Source organism: Chaetodon auriga, chromosome 2 (assembly GCF_051107435.1).
Source record: "Chaetodon auriga isolate fChaAug3 chromosome 2, fChaAug3.hap1, whole genome shotgun sequence".
In the NCBI taxonomy this organism is placed as follows: domain Eukaryota; kingdom Metazoa; phylum Chordata; class Actinopteri; order Chaetodontiformes; family Chaetodontidae; genus Chaetodon; species Chaetodon auriga.
The window spans coordinates 19,489,602-19,505,809 of NC_135075.1; the positions used below are offsets into that span (position 1 = coordinate 19,489,602).

A 16,208-nucleotide genomic window follows, 5' to 3' on the forward strand; every position below is an offset into this window, starting at 1 on the left:
CAACCATGGTTCAGCAGGAAGGACAAATCTGTTGGGCACGTGCAAATGTTTGCGACAGCGTTTCACACAGCTCAGTGTGTGTTGCACAGGTGCTAATCCTGACAGCTTAGAGGAGCTTATATTACACACATACACAGGAGAAGAACAAATCACGCACTCTGCACGTTAGAACGGATAAAGCTTTCATGTGAAGTCCTCGGTTGTGTCTTACTGCGATTCCTCCGTCAGTCAGACTCGGGGAGCGTGAAGCGGAGTCGGTGTCTGTACAGTCAGGCTGCTGCTGTAATGTTGGTTTCCGTGGACAGATAATGGAGGTGCGTAAGCTGCGCTCCCCCTCCTCGCCTTGCTCACGCACAGCGCTTGGCAGTTGTTGGTTGTGTGTTGGGCTTGTTTGTCCTGGCTTCGCCCGACAAAACAGTCAGTCACAAAACAAACAGTCAACACAGAGAGAGATATTTAGATATCGATTGTGATTCTTAACTCGCGTATCCATCCCAACATGCAGGCTGCTGTTTCTCATACATTTCTGAATAAATATGTCAACAAACAAACATGCTCCGCTCATCCCATGTAGCTGCCGTTATCAGCAAACACACATGGTGTCAAAGCAGTTAAAGGTATGCGGGTAATTGGAAGAACAGAGTTTTTCTCTTTGCTTTCTTTCAGGCTTAGACGTTTTGCTCTCGATGCAGTAATTGCATGGTATTGTATGAAACCAGGAACAAATTGGATGTATAATTACAGAGAAATCTGAAAGTAATAAAATTGTATAAATCCATGAATAATGCAGAATTATGTCATTGACTTCTGCCGTAAGTCATAACAAGGACTCAGCTATGGAGTACAGACCCACAGTAATTAATGGATGGATGAATGAAGAAAGTCAACCTGCTCAAGGCGCACTGTGGCTTATGACCGGGCTCTCAAATTACTCCCGTTTCAGAAGGGCAACACACAGCGCACTGTGTGGGTGTTTGCCAACGACACACCCACACGTACGCACACTATTATGCACACAAACACACACATTTTTGCTCTCGGGGGAGTGCTCAGGTCTGTGTTGTTGAAAAAGGTGTGGGTCCGGCTGGCGGGGTCTGAAACAGCCAGCAGTAGTGCAGCAGCACCTACTGTACTCATGCTGCTTGTTGGATCAGCAGGAGTGTGTGTATCAGGAACACACATGTGCAAGTAGGAGGAAGAAAAAACTGGGGGTATGACAATGTTCTCTGGATAAAAAAGTCGTTTCATTCGTATATTTCTTTGCATTTTTATGCTTAACTCTTTACAAACATCAGTATAAGTCAACACTGATGTGTATACAGTACATATATAAAGATGGGCAGTACGCCTGAAATCAGCCTCACAGCACCAGTAAGATCATCTGTCTGGTAACATTATACAGCATGGCACTGCTAAACATGTGAAGTATCACACAGAGAAGATAATTAAGAAAATTCATTATTAACGCGTGACGTCAGGGAGAAGTAAAAAAAACAAAAAACAAGATAAAGTTGGAGATGAGGGTGTGAAATGCTTGAGTAAGTCAATATTTATAAAGCGCTTTTCAAAATAAAAGCTAGAGTGAGTTTTACAATAAAAGCTTTTTGCATTAAATATCAAACAGGACGAAAAGGGAGATGGATGATATCTGAGGTCACAGTGTTTCACTCTGGTTATCAGTTCAGTTCAGCAGTATAACCGCAACTAACGTGTCATTTCATTATCAATTTCCAGATCATTTTCTCCATTAATCGTGTAGTCTATAAAATGTCAGAAATGGTGAGAAGTGCCCATCAGAATTGGTTTTGTCTCACCAACAATCCAAAAGCCAAAGACCTTCAGTTTATAACCACAAAAGATGAAGAAAAGCAGAAAATCCTCACAGTTCAGAAGCTGAAGCTAGTGAACATGTTTTAAAATAAACATTTAGTCGATTATCAGTCTACTGCAGGTACAGATTATTACTTCTGTTTACCAACTATTCAGTTAATCTTTTGTGGCACGACCATAATGATACAAATAAGTAATCAGCTTTAAACTAAACTTAAGACTGTAAGAATTAGACCCGGGCTGAAACATACCGTCATTTTCCTTTAACAAGGTTTGGTTGAGTCGCTGACGTCTGTGCAGACTGATCGTCTCTCAGTCTGCTCCTGTCCACAGCGACATGTCAGACTGTCTCGACACAGACACACCAGCACCGGCAGCAGCACTAATACGCTGTGTCATCGGTGGGATGAACAAAGGTCCTCATGGTTTTCAGCTCACGTCTGACTCTCGCTAACATCATTTATTTGAAATCAGCATTGATCGGAGCAGCTATCTTAATTCATCACTGCGCCCGAAATGAGCCCAAAACAAACCACAGATGTTACTTTCTCACCTCTGAGGAGCAGAGATACAATTTTTGGGAAATTGCCGTTACAAGGGGGTGTCTCGTTATTTGTCAGAGGCAGAGCGCTGGAGAGACATCCTGCTGACAGGTTCCTGCCCAGCCCTAATGAGCCCCGTGTTGATCGTAATGTCACTCATTAGCACCCCTGTGGCTGCTAATGAGTGACATGGTGGTGTCTCCCCAGCACAGCTGGGCCCAGGCCCTGCTGACTCTGACCTGGCAGCTAATTCACACTCACAGTACTAAACAGGTGCTCTTTCCAGTGAAAGCTCTCTTATGCATTATACAGTACTTGCGCAGAGTTTGGACTGCTTTCTTTAATTCAGGCCTTGAAATCATTGCTCAGACAGTCGAGTGTAGATGCTCTTATCGTTTTAAGGCTTATCTTTTTTTAATCGTGCCTTCTCCCCGTCTGCTTCGCAGGGCAGAGGTGGTGCTCGGGAACATCATAAAGAAGAAAGGATGGAGGTATGAGGCACTTTTTAAATGAGTTTGGTGGGTTTTAATTTCCGTCCCCGCCAGCCTCCCTAATCTCGTATCATCTCCTTCCTCGCACGTATTGGGAGGCTGTGTGTTGTGAACCGGAGCGGTAAGGTAGGGAGATGAAAGATTCATGCAGGCAGCCATGCCCACACTCCTGCGTCCCTCCTCAAAGATGCTGAATAATGGATGAACTTCGAGTGCCTTGTCTTCTACTTTGTCGGCCTTGGATTGGCATTTGTATAGCTCCGTCAGGTTATACGCCTACAACACTCATTCACTGGCGCTGGCGAGTCCTGGCACAGTCACACTTATTGTGAGATGTGGGTGTGCGTGACATTGACAGAATAAGGCAGAAATGCATGATTACCCGAAGGATGTGTAGGAGTTTTTCACCCTAGCTGTTAATACATATAATAGAAGGTTTGTGTAGCACTTAGAGCTCCAGTACACTCCTGGAACTCTCCGTGTTGCAGGTGTCGTAACAGATGTGTTTTCATTTTCCATTTTTCAGACGCTCAAGTCTGGTGATAACGACAAAGATCTTCTGGGGTGGAAAGTAAGTTTCATCTGGTTGCCTCAAAGCGTGCGTGTCCACACGAGAAATGATCCTCCTGTTTAATTGTGCTCCACTTGTTTGATGCTCCTGTAACGGGATCATGTGTCATCCAAACTGATCTGTTGTCAGGTGCTTTCAATAAAGCTGAAGCATTTATTAGATCATATTTCAGGTGGGATATGTGATATTATATCCCCGTGGAGGGGCTGCTCCAGTCATATTTCAAGTAATTGTTTAGAACGTGAAGTCTTTTTTTTTTTTTTTTTTTTTTTTTTTCCCAGAGCGGAGACTGAAAGAGGTTTATCCCGAAAACACATTATAGAAGGTAAGAAACAGCGTCTGCAGATTACTGGATTAAATGCTGACACCGCAGCAACAAAATACTTCCTAATTAGTTGCTTTGGCTTTAGGGAGTCAAAGCAGCATTTTTTTAATAATTGACACACTCTCGGGGTTATTGGATATTGGGTACAATAACCCTGTGAAAACAGACAGTTTGAGAATTCGGCAGTATGTGTAAATTGGGTTTTTGTGAAGAAGATAATAATGTAGCACAGCAGAGTTTCAGCCACCCCTGACTGACTAACTGTGGTGCTTATTTCTAGGTTTAAAAGCCTCTCTAGAAAGACTGCAGTTAGACTACGTGGATGTGGTGTTTGCGAACAGGCCGGACCCGAACACACCTATGGAGGGTAACTATTTTTCTCTCACCCTCTCACGCACTTTCCCTATATTTTGTCAGGTTGCACATAGAAAAACCGCACCTCTTTTCTGTCTCTATGACTACTGCAACATGAAGACTCAAATATACAAACCTCTTGTAAGTGAAACATCTATTTTTAAATGCAGCATGTTGTCCCGGTGCTTCCACCTCCACAGTCAGAATGAGGATAGATACTGATGCTGGAGACCTTTAAATGGCAGAGTGCTAACTGTGTGTGGGCTCAGTTGGCCCCACAGCGTGCATCTGCTCCCGTGTCAGAGTTCCCCTTTGGGTTAGAGTTCGGTCAGAGGTCGCCTTCCTGCCTTCGGTTTGATGCTTCGCTGGCTGCGGCTCTCTCACTATACTTTAGTGTCCTGTTAGGCAGAAGTAGCTGGTGTTATCCGACCTGAAAGTCGAGGCGATTCTTTTGCCCATCTGCCCTTTAAAGATTGCACACAGTTCACATGGACATCTCTAAGTCTGTGTCTTCAAACCCGCAGTAGTTTGGCCATCTGCTGTGTTTTATTCTGGCAGTAGCTGAAGGGCAGCAGCTCAGGGTGAAGAGGAGCTGCTGTTCTGTCAGTTTACAGAGAAACCCTCTTAAGCCAAGCACCCACTAGATGATAGGAGGCCTGGTTCGGTTGTCAGAGAGACTTTCCAGACATCAGCAAGGTGGATAGATGGATGTACGGTGGACTATTGAGGGTCGACTCACCCCTGTTTTATTGCTCTCTGGTGCTCCCGATCTTCTCGAGCGATATTCTTGTCCGCGGTCGAATGAAACAAATCTTCACTAAAGACGGAAATTAAAGTTGGGTAATGTGAGATTATATTTGCCGTCACACACGGGCAGATATGGCTGCAAAATTAAAATCTATATCTGATGGCTTCAAATAAAATACAGCGATGTGTTGACAGAATAACACAGGATTAATCTGTGTAACATTCAGCCAAGCCTGGTCAGCACATTAATGGGAAGAAGCTAATCCCGGATGTGCTTTTCACATCATAGAACCAAACATGTATATTTCTTTAACCCTCTGTGCTTAAAATACATACTCTGTAGTCCAGTTTATCAACCTTGTGAGGACGCTTTGTGTATGATTAAACAGAGTTGAGCCAATGCAAATATGCCTGTCATCTCTTATTTATTTCACTGGGCTCCTTTTATGTTCTCTTGTAGCACGCTGCAGATCAAAAACGACAGATTCTTGTGGATTTTTACATAAATGTCATTCAAGTGTGCCTTGTTATGAATAGATGTCACCCTCATCAGAACGAATCACTCACCATTCTGATTAACATAATCAGCTTTTCCACTTCTCTCCTGAGCGGCCCAGTCCATTTGGCTTGCAAATGATAATAAATACGTCTTTTATGATATAAAAGAACAAGCGGCTCAGATACGCGTACAGTAGACATTGTCTGCTCGATGGAGCGGAACCGAGTCAAAAAGCCATAGAGAGAATACTGTTCTGTAAACACAACACGGCGACTCCAGCATTGACAGCGTTTTTAACGTTTTGGTGTATTTTGACCTGCAGAAACGGTTCGAGCAATGACCCATGTGATAAACCAGGGCATGGCCATGTACTGGGGAACATCCCGCTGGAGCCCTATGGAGATAATGGTGAGACTGTGTGTGGACGACAGGGCGAATATGAACAAGTTTTTCTACCATCACAGAGATTTCAATTTATTTCTGACCTCGCTGTATCCTTTCTTCTCCTGTTCTCGATGGTCTTTATTCCACATATGTCGCACTGTACTCTACATGAGTCTCACCTCGCTTATTCCCATGTTTTCCTTCAGGAAGCGTACTCTGTGGCTCGACAGTTCAACCAGATTCCTCCCATCTGTGAGCAGGCTGAGTATCACATGTTCCAGAGGGAGAAGGTGGAGGTGCAGCTACCTGAGCTCTTCCATAAGATAGGTGAGCAGTGATTGGCCTGTGGCCCGAGGGGACAGTAAGGCTACAGAGGTTAGGTGATTGCAGTGCAGTCTGTGGCGTGACTGAGTCCCACTGTCAGGTCAGCAGAAACAGGCTCATCTTAAAATCCACACTCTGTGTTGCTTCGATCGTTTTTCCTTCCAGAGACAACGTGAGGACGACAGTTCTGTGAGGAAGGAAGCCATGACGATTTTGATCACGCTTACATGTCTTTGTCCTCAGGTGTGGGGGCCATGACGTGGTCACCACTGGCCTGCGGGATCATCTCAGGGAAATACGACGGCAGGGTGCCCCCCTACTCTCGGGCCTCTCTGAAGGTAGACGAACCTCGCTCGCCTCTGTTTCCTGTTTTTATCCCGCTCTGATCATCCGTGCCGGTGTCACTTTTCCATGTTTCCCTACTGGTTGCCAGTTGCTTGTTTGTTTGTTTATGGTGTGTTTGTGTCTTTCAGGTTCTGTAACTCTGTGCACACCTCATATCTGTGTGTTTTCAGTGCCATGTTGACGTCATGCACTGTGCGCCTCCTCCCGAGCAGCGCTGTTTGACGCCGTTTGCCAGCTGGTGTCAGCTTAACGCATTTTAGTGCACGCACATGAGCGCACACCATACATGTGCGCAAAAATGCACACGCACAGAACAATAACACAGCAGCATGTGTACACATTCATTCAAATGTGCTTGTTTTTCATTCGACCTTCAGGATACCATCACTTTTTAAACCCAAACTAAATAATTAAATCGCTAAATGAATCATGAATTCAGTGTTATTTCAAGCCACTCGTTTGTGACCTAGAATCATTTTTTTTTTTGGAAGATTTTTGTTTCCCTCCAAGCATAAGAGAACTGCACAGCCATAACAACTGCACAATAATGAGGAGGAGAAGCAATTTTAATGATTTCACTCAGCGAGCCCTCAGAAACCCAGAGGAATATTTCCCTTTGAGCAGCCACAGTGTACACATTATGTCAAGAGACCACTTGAAGCTAACACCTGACTTAATGCAACGATGTGTCCGTGTAGTGGAGTGGCATGTTGTGTATCTGTGGATTGTGTGTGTCAGTGACTGACATCCCGGTTCATGAAACTGGCTCCATGTTGGTGTTGTGCAGTTCTTTGGATGGCGTGTGTGGAATGTGCTGCTTCCTGTTTGGTCCAGTGTTGCCTGTGGATGTTTGTGGTATTTTGGCTCTTTAACACAGTGGTAATTCTTACTGGTTACTAATAGCATCTGGTATAATTCCTGATCCTTGATACTATGAAAAGATAACTCTCAGCTGAGCACAGATATCATATCAACAGGTGCATCAGTAGTCAGCTTCAATAGAGAATTCTCCTTAGCCGTAGCTGTGTTTCTGTGACTGAGGTGTAACAGCAGGAGACAGAGGCACTTGTTTAAAAACAGGCCCTGGTGACACAGGAGCTGCGGCGCAGCGGTGTGAGCAGGGCTGTGTTTTTGAGCAGGTGTGCTGTGTTTTCGACAGGGTTACCAGTGGTTGAAGGACAAGATCTTGAGCGAGGAGGGCCGGCGTCAGCAGGCGAAGTTGAAAGAGCTGCAGGCAATCGCGGAGCGGCTGGGCTGCACTCTGCCCCAACTCGCCATCGGTACGCAGATACACTCTGCCGCTCTCTCTCTTTCTGTCTGTCTGTCCGTCCCTCGGCCTCGGACGGGCCGAGGTCAGCGACGCTCTCGCGGCTGTCTGGTTTGACTGTTGCTGTGTGTCGTGTTGTCATGTGTCCGTGCTGTGATGGCTGCAGTTTTTACAAAGACATCAATGAGAAAAAAGAGAGTAAGAAACAATACACAGAGCGGAAATGGAGAATAAGACCACGAAAGGTAAATGGCGCATGTTAAAGGGACATAAACTCACACATCACCTTTAACATGGTCCCTCTGAGACCAGCAGCAGTTGACTGAACACTAATATAAACCACACGCTCTTTCCCTTTGAATACATAAAGACGGGGATGTAAATAAGAACATATAGGATTTAAACATAGCAGCATATATTTGTATATGAAGTCCTGTGGTTCTCCATTGTGTTGACATGTATTTAACAGTTTCCAGTGTCAGCATTAAAACAGCGTCCCAGACATAAATCCAGCGACTGTCCGATATCGATTCACTGCCGGACAGGAAAGTGAGAATGTGCAAACCCTTGCAGACGCACACTCCTGCGAGGGCCGTCAAAGCGTCAGACGTTAGGGACTCGGCGAGTAAATCTGGGACTCCCTCTCCTATCTCGGCGCAGATCGAGGCAGATTTTTCAACCTCGCAGTAATGCGGTGTCATAGATTAGGTTTCACGGCCCATTAGTGGACACCCTCATCTCTCCCAGTCGCTATAAATCCTTCCAGCGCTCCTGAAGGCAGCGCAGAAGATTGATGTCCAACATGTCGTCCTCCACGTCACTGTGGCTCTCGAGTATTGAGTAAAAACTATATGATAATGACAGAATCCTTTCTGCCTTTGCCTTGATACTGAGGCCTGGTGCTCCTGGAGCAGGAGGTTGTGTGAGGGAGAACAGAGTTATTAGATGTTGTGGGTATTTCAGTGACCCGAGGGAAGGTCTGCGTTTACGTCCATCCAGCTAAGACCTTCAGCCGTTGTCATCTTTGACCATATTCCTATGTTGGTGGAAGATTTGTGTAGAAATATAACCCCACTATTTTACAGTAAAACTCTCCATGCTTTTATGCTGTAATCTGCTTATAAGAGTGTTCTCCTCAACTGGGGGAAAGAAAAGAAAATGTTGTATTGCATAATACAGCTTGCAATTATAAAAGCACACCAAACAGAGCTGAGGTCTGTCCTGTTTTTTCAGAGAGATCCCAAAAAAAGAGTGCAGGAGAGGGATTTAAATAAGGACGTCGACTCAAGTATTGTACTGAAGGGACATTTTTTATGTACTTGTACTTGAGTATTCCCATTTTACACTTTTTACTTCTACATTTCAGGGGAAATGTTGTAGTTTTCCTCTGCATTTATGTCACCTCTGATCCAGTATGCTGGATTGATAGCACCACAGATACTGACCTTATTAAGCGGATCAGTGATCCGTTTAATAAGGTCAGTATGGATTCGGCCATAACATGACTGATTAAATACACTTTCTTCGTCACTGTCATTTTAAAAGTCTGTTTCGTTCAGTCGTCCCAGACTGGACAGGAAGTCTCATTTTACGTACATAAAATGATTCCAACGAGTTCCACGCAGAGTTTACATTTAGGAGAGCCGCAGTATCACATCAGTACTTTTCAGATTAAGGTATAAAATATGGTTATAGATTAAAGTATCTGACAGCACACAGAAGATATTTGTATAATTAGCTCAAATTAGCTTCTTGTCAGCTATCTGTAACATTAAAATCCTGCAGGTCACATGTTCGTTCAGAAGTGATGATAATAAAATAACATGTGATAATGTAGGAAGGCGTTCGGCTGCACAGTGAGTACTTTTACTTTTGATACATCAAGTACTCGTTGCTGATAATACTTCAGAGTCTCACTTGAAAGTACAGGAGTTCTGCTTGTAGTGGAGTGTTTTCATGTTGTGGTGTGTGAAGGACCTGGTGTCGAAGAGTGTGTGTGAGTTTGGTCGTAGTTCACTGACGGACAGGAAATGCTGCAGCAGTTTTATCAGGATGTTTTAGTTTAAACAAATCAATGTGCTGTTTGTCAAGTGTTGTGCAGTGTGTTTGAGCGTGAATCAGGGTTGTGCTGTGAGCGTGTGTGTGTGTGTGTGTGTACACAGTGGTGGTGGGGGTGTCATTGCTGTTTACTGGTCTCCTGCAGCGTGGTGCCTACGGAACGAGGGGGTGAGCTCTGTCCTTTTAGGGGCGTCCAACACCGACCAGCTGATGGAGAACATAGGAGCAATACAGGTGAGGCCACAGGATGTGTGTGTTTGCGTGTGTGTGTGTGTGTGTGTGTCACGTGTTTGTCATTCTGCAGATCAAATAAGTGGTTTAATTTGTGAAAATGTGACCTGACCTGCTTCACGAGGCCCCCGTATTGGTGCCGGAGCAGCAGCCCCCTCTCCTGGGTTCAGCTCGGCCTCTTGGGCAGTTTGCTGCTGCACGCTTGGGTGCTTTACTGTACCGAGTTAATAAGGTCAGCGGAGTATCGCTTGCCAGGGGGATTGGAGACAGGCTTACGGCCACTTCTTCCTCTCCTGATAAGACGCACTCTTTTAATGGGGTTTTCAGACCGGTGGGGGTTTACGTCCTCACATTATGTCTGGCCTGCAGTAAAGAGCTTCCTGCTCTTCTCCTGCTTTGTGCAGCCTCCTGTGTGTGTGCGTACATGCATTAATATACTAGATGTGCGCACACTATACGTATGTCCCCTCTCCCTTTAGTACATTTGATATTTCGGATTTGAAATGCTATGCTCACATTTCCCCAGGGCTCCGCAGTATTCCTCTTACTGGGAATTTTACATCAGGGACCCTGAAATAGACACGCAGTCCCTCATCTGAACAGGAAGTCCACATTAATCTCTTTTTCTTCATTTAGCATTTATTTAATGACCACACTGTGGGAAAGGAAAATCAGGGAGCAAATCATCTTTTATATTTTGTACATGGGAACAGCTCTCATTTAATTAAACAATTTGTCTATTTTAAACTATTTCCTGGACTCCTCTAAATTAAATTTAAGTAAAAAATACTATAATAATAAACAATATAATAATATAACACCAACAGGAAGCATTCTGCTGTGTCATATGTACTTTTAGTGCTACAATTATATAATATTTGAGTTGACATTTGAATACATCTGAATACTTTCTCCTCTGTCATGATTTACACTAACAAACCAGCTGAATGAGTAAAAAGAAGGTGAAAAAACTCAGGTATGGAGTCAGTGCATTTTAAAACAAATTAGATGTACATCATTTATAAAACTGCTTATTTTTACACGTCATACATTTTTTTGGGTTGCTTTTCGTAGTAAACAAGTTTCAGACGAGAGGCCACAACGCTAGTGGATAAACCTGAGTCACCCTTCTGCGCCATCTAGAGGCTGTGATGTGCAACTGCAGACACTTTCTAAAGGATCGTTAAACAACAAGCACCCGACACACCGCACACAGTAAATATACGAACATGTCACCCTCTGTGTCTCTGTCCTGTCACAGGTTCTTCCAAAGTTGTCGTCGTCCATCACACACGAGGTGGACAGCATCCTGGGGAACAAGCCGTACAGTAAAAAGGACTACCGGTCCTAACGCGCAGCACGGCCCCGCCCGGCAGGGCTGCACCGGGCTGCAGACGCAGCGCCCCACCTTTGCCTGATCCTCTGTTTGCTTGAGCTTTTACTGAGTGAGACCCTGGCGCATGAGTCTGGCCACACCAAGGCCACCCAGGGCACCTCATTTAGAGTCACAGGGATAAGATAAGAAAAGGGGGAAAAAATACAATCACCTCCACAGGAGAAGGAAGGGATTGACAAAGAAAGACGGAAGTGGGAGAGAGGTTAGGGATATGCGCTCATACTTACATCAGTTATACAGTCAATTCAGCTGAACGTATTTTAAAACCCGTAGACTAAAATATCTTTTTAAAAAAATAAGCACACGCTTGCTTGGCAGCCAGATTTCTTTTTGGTTGTATTTTTTTTCATTTTGTGCTTTTTTAATTTTTTTTAATTTTTTTTCCCTAAAACTGAATGCAACTAAAAGAAAGATCAAGTTCATACTGTATGAATATAGGAGAACTGCTGTGTTGCACATGTACCATCGCCATGCTTTTGTTCCCTGGACGCTTTGTTTACAAACACGTGTGTACTGTACGGAACAACAACAACAACAACAACAAAGCTCTTTGTGTTGTCGACACCATCAGTGTACGAGCCTCGTCGCGGGCTTCAACTATCAGCACTTTAGTATTGTCGGTCTCGGTGTTGGAGGGCAGTCGTGAGGAGGGGGCGTAGACTCATATCGCCTCCTGTTCATCCCCCCACCTCATCCTCCCTCTGTGTCCTCGCTGGCGGCGCGTTCGCCCGGCGCTCCTGCTGTCTGCGCGCGGCGGTGGCGGTCAGGATGAGGAGGGGCCCTCCGTCCTGGCCCTCGAACCGTCAGGAGCCGATGTGTCAGATGAGCTATTTATCGGTCCCTAATGTTTGGAGCTGCAGCCTCGTTAAATCAAATGCTTCACTGTGTCCCCCAAACCTGTCTCCAGGCTGAGGACTCTCATCAGCGCTGGCGCCGCATCTCATAGGAACCTTTCCTTGATCAAATTTCAAGTATTTTTGCCTTATTTACAGTTGCATCAGACTGTGCTGTGGACTCCCAGCGTGGACGGGCAGCTTGACGTGCGCTGTGTGTGCCGACCGGCGGACGTAGGGGAAGACGGCGGCGTGTGCCCGGTGAGGGCGTGAGGGGCGGCAGCAGCTCAGGGAACAGCAGGTGGTTTTGAGTCGTGTGTTGGCGTGCACGTGGTCAGGAGGTTGTATTTACGCGTCTGTCTGTCTTTCATGTGTGGAAACTGGGGTAGACCGTTGACATTTTTAGCGTGGCTCGAGCCAAAGATCTCCTCCTCCTCCTCCTCTTCCTCCTCCTTCATCTCTTTAACGACACGGTTTCACTCTCACTTCCCGCGAGATTATAGAACTCATCTTGACGCATGTGCTGTCCGGCTTGTTATCTCTCTATAGTATGGACTTTACTCCATATATATCGTTACTTGACAATGCAGTTATAGTAGTTAACAAATACGTCCTTCATATACAGAATGCGTAGTACAGCTACTCGCTTTAGGATCGGTAAGGTTCGTCTCAGGCCACATACCAGCTGAGACCTGTCAGAAGTATTATTGCAAAATTTGACGCCACCCTGTATCATCCCTCCTCCTCTGGGTGCTCTCTTACTGTGATTAAAGCACAAGTGGATAGCATGTGACACATCCTCAAAGCATGGACCCTCCTCGCCCCGGGACGAGCAAGATGATGCTACTCCGCTTACTAACACGTGTAGATAACAGATCTTTACTAACAGCTGATAAACTATTGATTCTTAGCAGAAATAAAACAAGTACAGATTAAGTCATATTAGTGCGAATGGCGACGTGAGTGAGATGGAGGCGCTTCTCGGAGGGAATAATCAAAGTGAGCGTTACTGTGAGGGATTTGCAGGGATGAGGTTTACAGTTCGTTAGTCCTCTGAAGTGATTTTCGACAACAGCAAAGTGATTTAAGGTCTCTGCTGTTGATCCTGTGTGTGTGTGTGTGTGTGTGTGTGTGTGTGTGTGTGTGTGTGTGTGTGTATGTATGTGTGGGGGTAAATAATCCCTTGCTTTAATCTGTTGTATAAATTGATCCCTGTATTCGTTTGATTTGCTGTGTCTGAGTGACTAAACCTGGCGATGTTTTCTCAGAAGAAGTGGGAGAAAAGCAAAGAACATTCAGTTCATTTAGTCTGTGGAGTTCGTGTCTTCATACTTTCATCAGGGAAAAGACTTGGAGGGGAAAGTTTGCTTAGTTTCTTTCTTGCCAAGAGTTGGAATAAAAAGACCACGCTCATGTCTGCTCAACACAAAGCTACCGTTACCGCCAGCAGCCGGCTAACTTAGCTTAGCATAAGACAGGAAGTGGGGGGGTGTAGCTAGTCTGACTCTGTCCCAAGGTGACAAAATCCACCGACCAGCACCTCTAAAGCTCAGTAATTTGCAAGTTTAATCCACGCAAAAACCTTCTGATTTGTTTCCCATTACTATAACCCCAGTCACTTCCTGTAACACCTAACTATTAACGATGAAGACCCACTGGCAGTGAACAGATTGTGTAGCACTGCCATCATCATTTCTCACTGTGGGCATGTCAGTGCTGACAAGCTAGCAGGCAGCTCGCTAGTTAGCATTGTGTAATTAAGCATCCTGCTCCGTTTTTTTGCAGCCGTTAGCAACCTTCTACCAAGATGCACTTGTTTTTGTTTGGAACTGTAATCTCGGGGGGAGACGATGGACGCAGATAAACAGGATCCCTTCAAAAAATAATCTCCTTAACAGACTCAACTTCCTGTCCCACTCCTGCATCGCTTTTTTGTCTTTTTCCAGCAAATCACTGTGTAGCCTCATTTGGCCCTCCTGTTTTTTTATGCTGCAGGTCAGTCCAGTGCTGCCTGGAATCCCAGAATGCCTTGCTAAAAAGAAAAAAAAAACCAAAAAAACGAACAAGCATCACATTAGCCTGCAGAGGGCAGCGTTGCACAAAATGTTATGCTAAGCTAACTTAGCCAGCGGGAGAGACATGAGCACGATATCAATCTTTTCACCTAATGCTTGGCAAGAAAACGAATACAGGTATTTCCCAAAATGTTGTTCTTTAAAGGCATCGCTGTGCGTTTTGTTCGACCGTCAGCGTTGTTTCACTGCGTGCCGACCTGCCCGACAAAGACCTTGTGGTGTTAAAAGGTTTCTGCACATTGTAGAAATAACTCTCAGTGTGTCCAGGCTGAAGTGTAACGACCCTGCGCCCTCGCCTCTGTAGGAGAACTTCGTGCTTTAAGTGGTCCGAGCTTCGTCACTTTTCCTGTTCTAACATTTTAATGACTAGTTCAGAAATGAAACCAGAGCCACCGATGGATAGAGCTTATTTTACAGAAGGTTCTAGGTTATACAGAGAATATATTTTTATGTTCTAGCCTTTAATGCAGTGGAGAGAATTAAAAGAACTGTTTTTATTTTTTTCATCATGCTGCATTTTTCCTATCAGTATTGTATCGATTTTAAGACTGACGAAAAGAAGCCATTTTTTTGTGTTGTGTATGCATCATGAGGCGTGCTCTGAAGTGAATGCACTGGTGGACTGAATTCACTCTGAAGATGACGTAGTGAGAGCCTGGTATCTCCTGTACATAGTTTGACCTTTGTATATATTTCTGGTTGTGATCACCTCTGCCTTTTCTCTTTTCTTTTTTTAATTTTCTTTTGCAGGCGTTGCTATCTGCACTGTGCTTGAATCTGAATTTAGACAGGATGTACAGCTTCGATCTTCAATGAAAATGAAATAATGATAAAATAAGAATGGTAAACAAACCTTTGTGTGTGTCTGTCTTTATTGGCGTTCATGTGTGAGATGTCACTCTGGGTCGTTTCTCTGGACTGTAGATTTGGCTGAGCTGTAAAGTCTTGTTTATCCAGCGGAAAATAAGGACGCTGTTAAACTTGCTGTATATTCAAGTGTATATAACTGTGTGAAATATAAATATAAAGCAATTTATACACAGAAGAAAATATTCAGACACTTAACCTTGGAGAGGGTGCAAATGAATGCTCGCTGTGTGATCCTTAGTGAACTGTAAAACTCCAGCTGTCCATTAAGGCGTATTCAGTCAACAGGAATGTGCTTTACTGTGATGTACTGCAAAAGTCTGAGGATCGTTTTAGTCTTTGTTGCATTGTACAGTAAAGCACCATAGCACCACTGGACTGAGGGTAGTACTTCATATTGTAGAGAGTGAAAAACAGCTTCATAGTACTGGCAAGTAATGAAATGTGGTTTCAGAAGGTTGCATCATATCCAGCAATATCACCAAGTTCCTTACAAAATTAGATTATTTTATATACAGTACCTGCAAAAGGTATTTAGACAAAATATTAAACACAAAATGCCAGAAGTGCAGTAAACAGCGCTGCGATCTCCTGACGCTGCACTCTGCAGGTGGAGTTTTTAAGACTAAAAGGTGTTCGATGCTCCACTGTGACGGCAACAATCACAGTGCACCAGTGAGGTCAGGCTGATGAAATGAGCTTCAACAGTTCAAAGGACACTTTGGCACGAAATTAAAAAAAAAAAGTTTCATCCAGCTCAGGTCCAAACACGAAACCGCAGTTCTCATCAGAGAGTCTGTTTCCATGAAGGTCTTCCAGCTGCCTGCTACAGCTTCCTGTCGCAGGCTCTCACTCACTCGAGTCACTTCAGCAAAACCAAGCTGATCTGTCCCAGTTTAAGTTGGACTTTTCCAGCTTGATGGTGCTATAATGAGTTGTCATGCTGCGAGTCTGCTCCGCTGCCGTCGCTGAGGTGTGGGGGTCCACCTGAGGAAACAAAGAGCTGTGAGTCAAGCTCGGCCAACACGCAACGTTCGCATTTGATCAGAACTGACACGACACCGGAGAG

The 16,208-nt window shown here is 44.6% G+C and overlaps 2 protein-coding genes across 4 annotated transcripts in view; one reads left to right on the forward strand and one right to left on the reverse strand.

The window, feature by feature from the left end:
• Positions 1 to 15,124, forward strand: part of kcnab2a (potassium voltage-gated channel subfamily A regulatory beta subunit 2a) — an 83,143-nt gene extending 68,019 nt beyond the window's left edge. For all 3 annotated transcript variants that reach the window (XM_076760987.1, XM_076760978.1, XM_076760971.1), the window contains 10 exons: positions 2,819 to 2,863; positions 3,390 to 3,434; positions 3,716 to 3,759; positions 4,040 to 4,126; positions 5,682 to 5,767; positions 5,950 to 6,070; positions 6,311 to 6,405; positions 7,572 to 7,692; positions 9,883 to 9,971; positions 11,230 to 15,124. In XM_076760987.1, coding sequence (XP_076617102.1) covers positions 2,819 to 2,863; positions 3,390 to 3,434; positions 3,716 to 3,759; positions 4,040 to 4,126; positions 5,682 to 5,767; positions 5,950 to 6,070; positions 6,311 to 6,405; positions 7,572 to 7,692; positions 9,883 to 9,971; positions 11,230 to 11,319 — 823 coding nt within the window. In that variant the 3' untranslated portion in view covers positions 11,320 to 15,124. The remainder of the gene's footprint in view (positions 1 to 2,818; positions 2,864 to 3,389; positions 3,435 to 3,715; positions 3,760 to 4,039; positions 4,127 to 5,681; positions 5,768 to 5,949; positions 6,071 to 6,310; positions 6,406 to 7,571; positions 7,693 to 9,882; positions 9,972 to 11,229) is intronic.
• megf6b (multiple EGF-like-domains 6b) overlaps positions 14,161 to 16,208 on the reverse strand; it is a 56,633-nt gene continuing 54,585 nt past the window's right edge. The window contains exon 39 of the mRNA XM_076744383.1: positions 14,161 to 16,126. Coding sequence (XP_076600498.1) covers positions 16,065 to 16,126 — 62 coding nt within the window. The 3' untranslated portion in view covers positions 14,161 to 16,064. The remainder of the gene's footprint in view (positions 16,127 to 16,208) is intronic.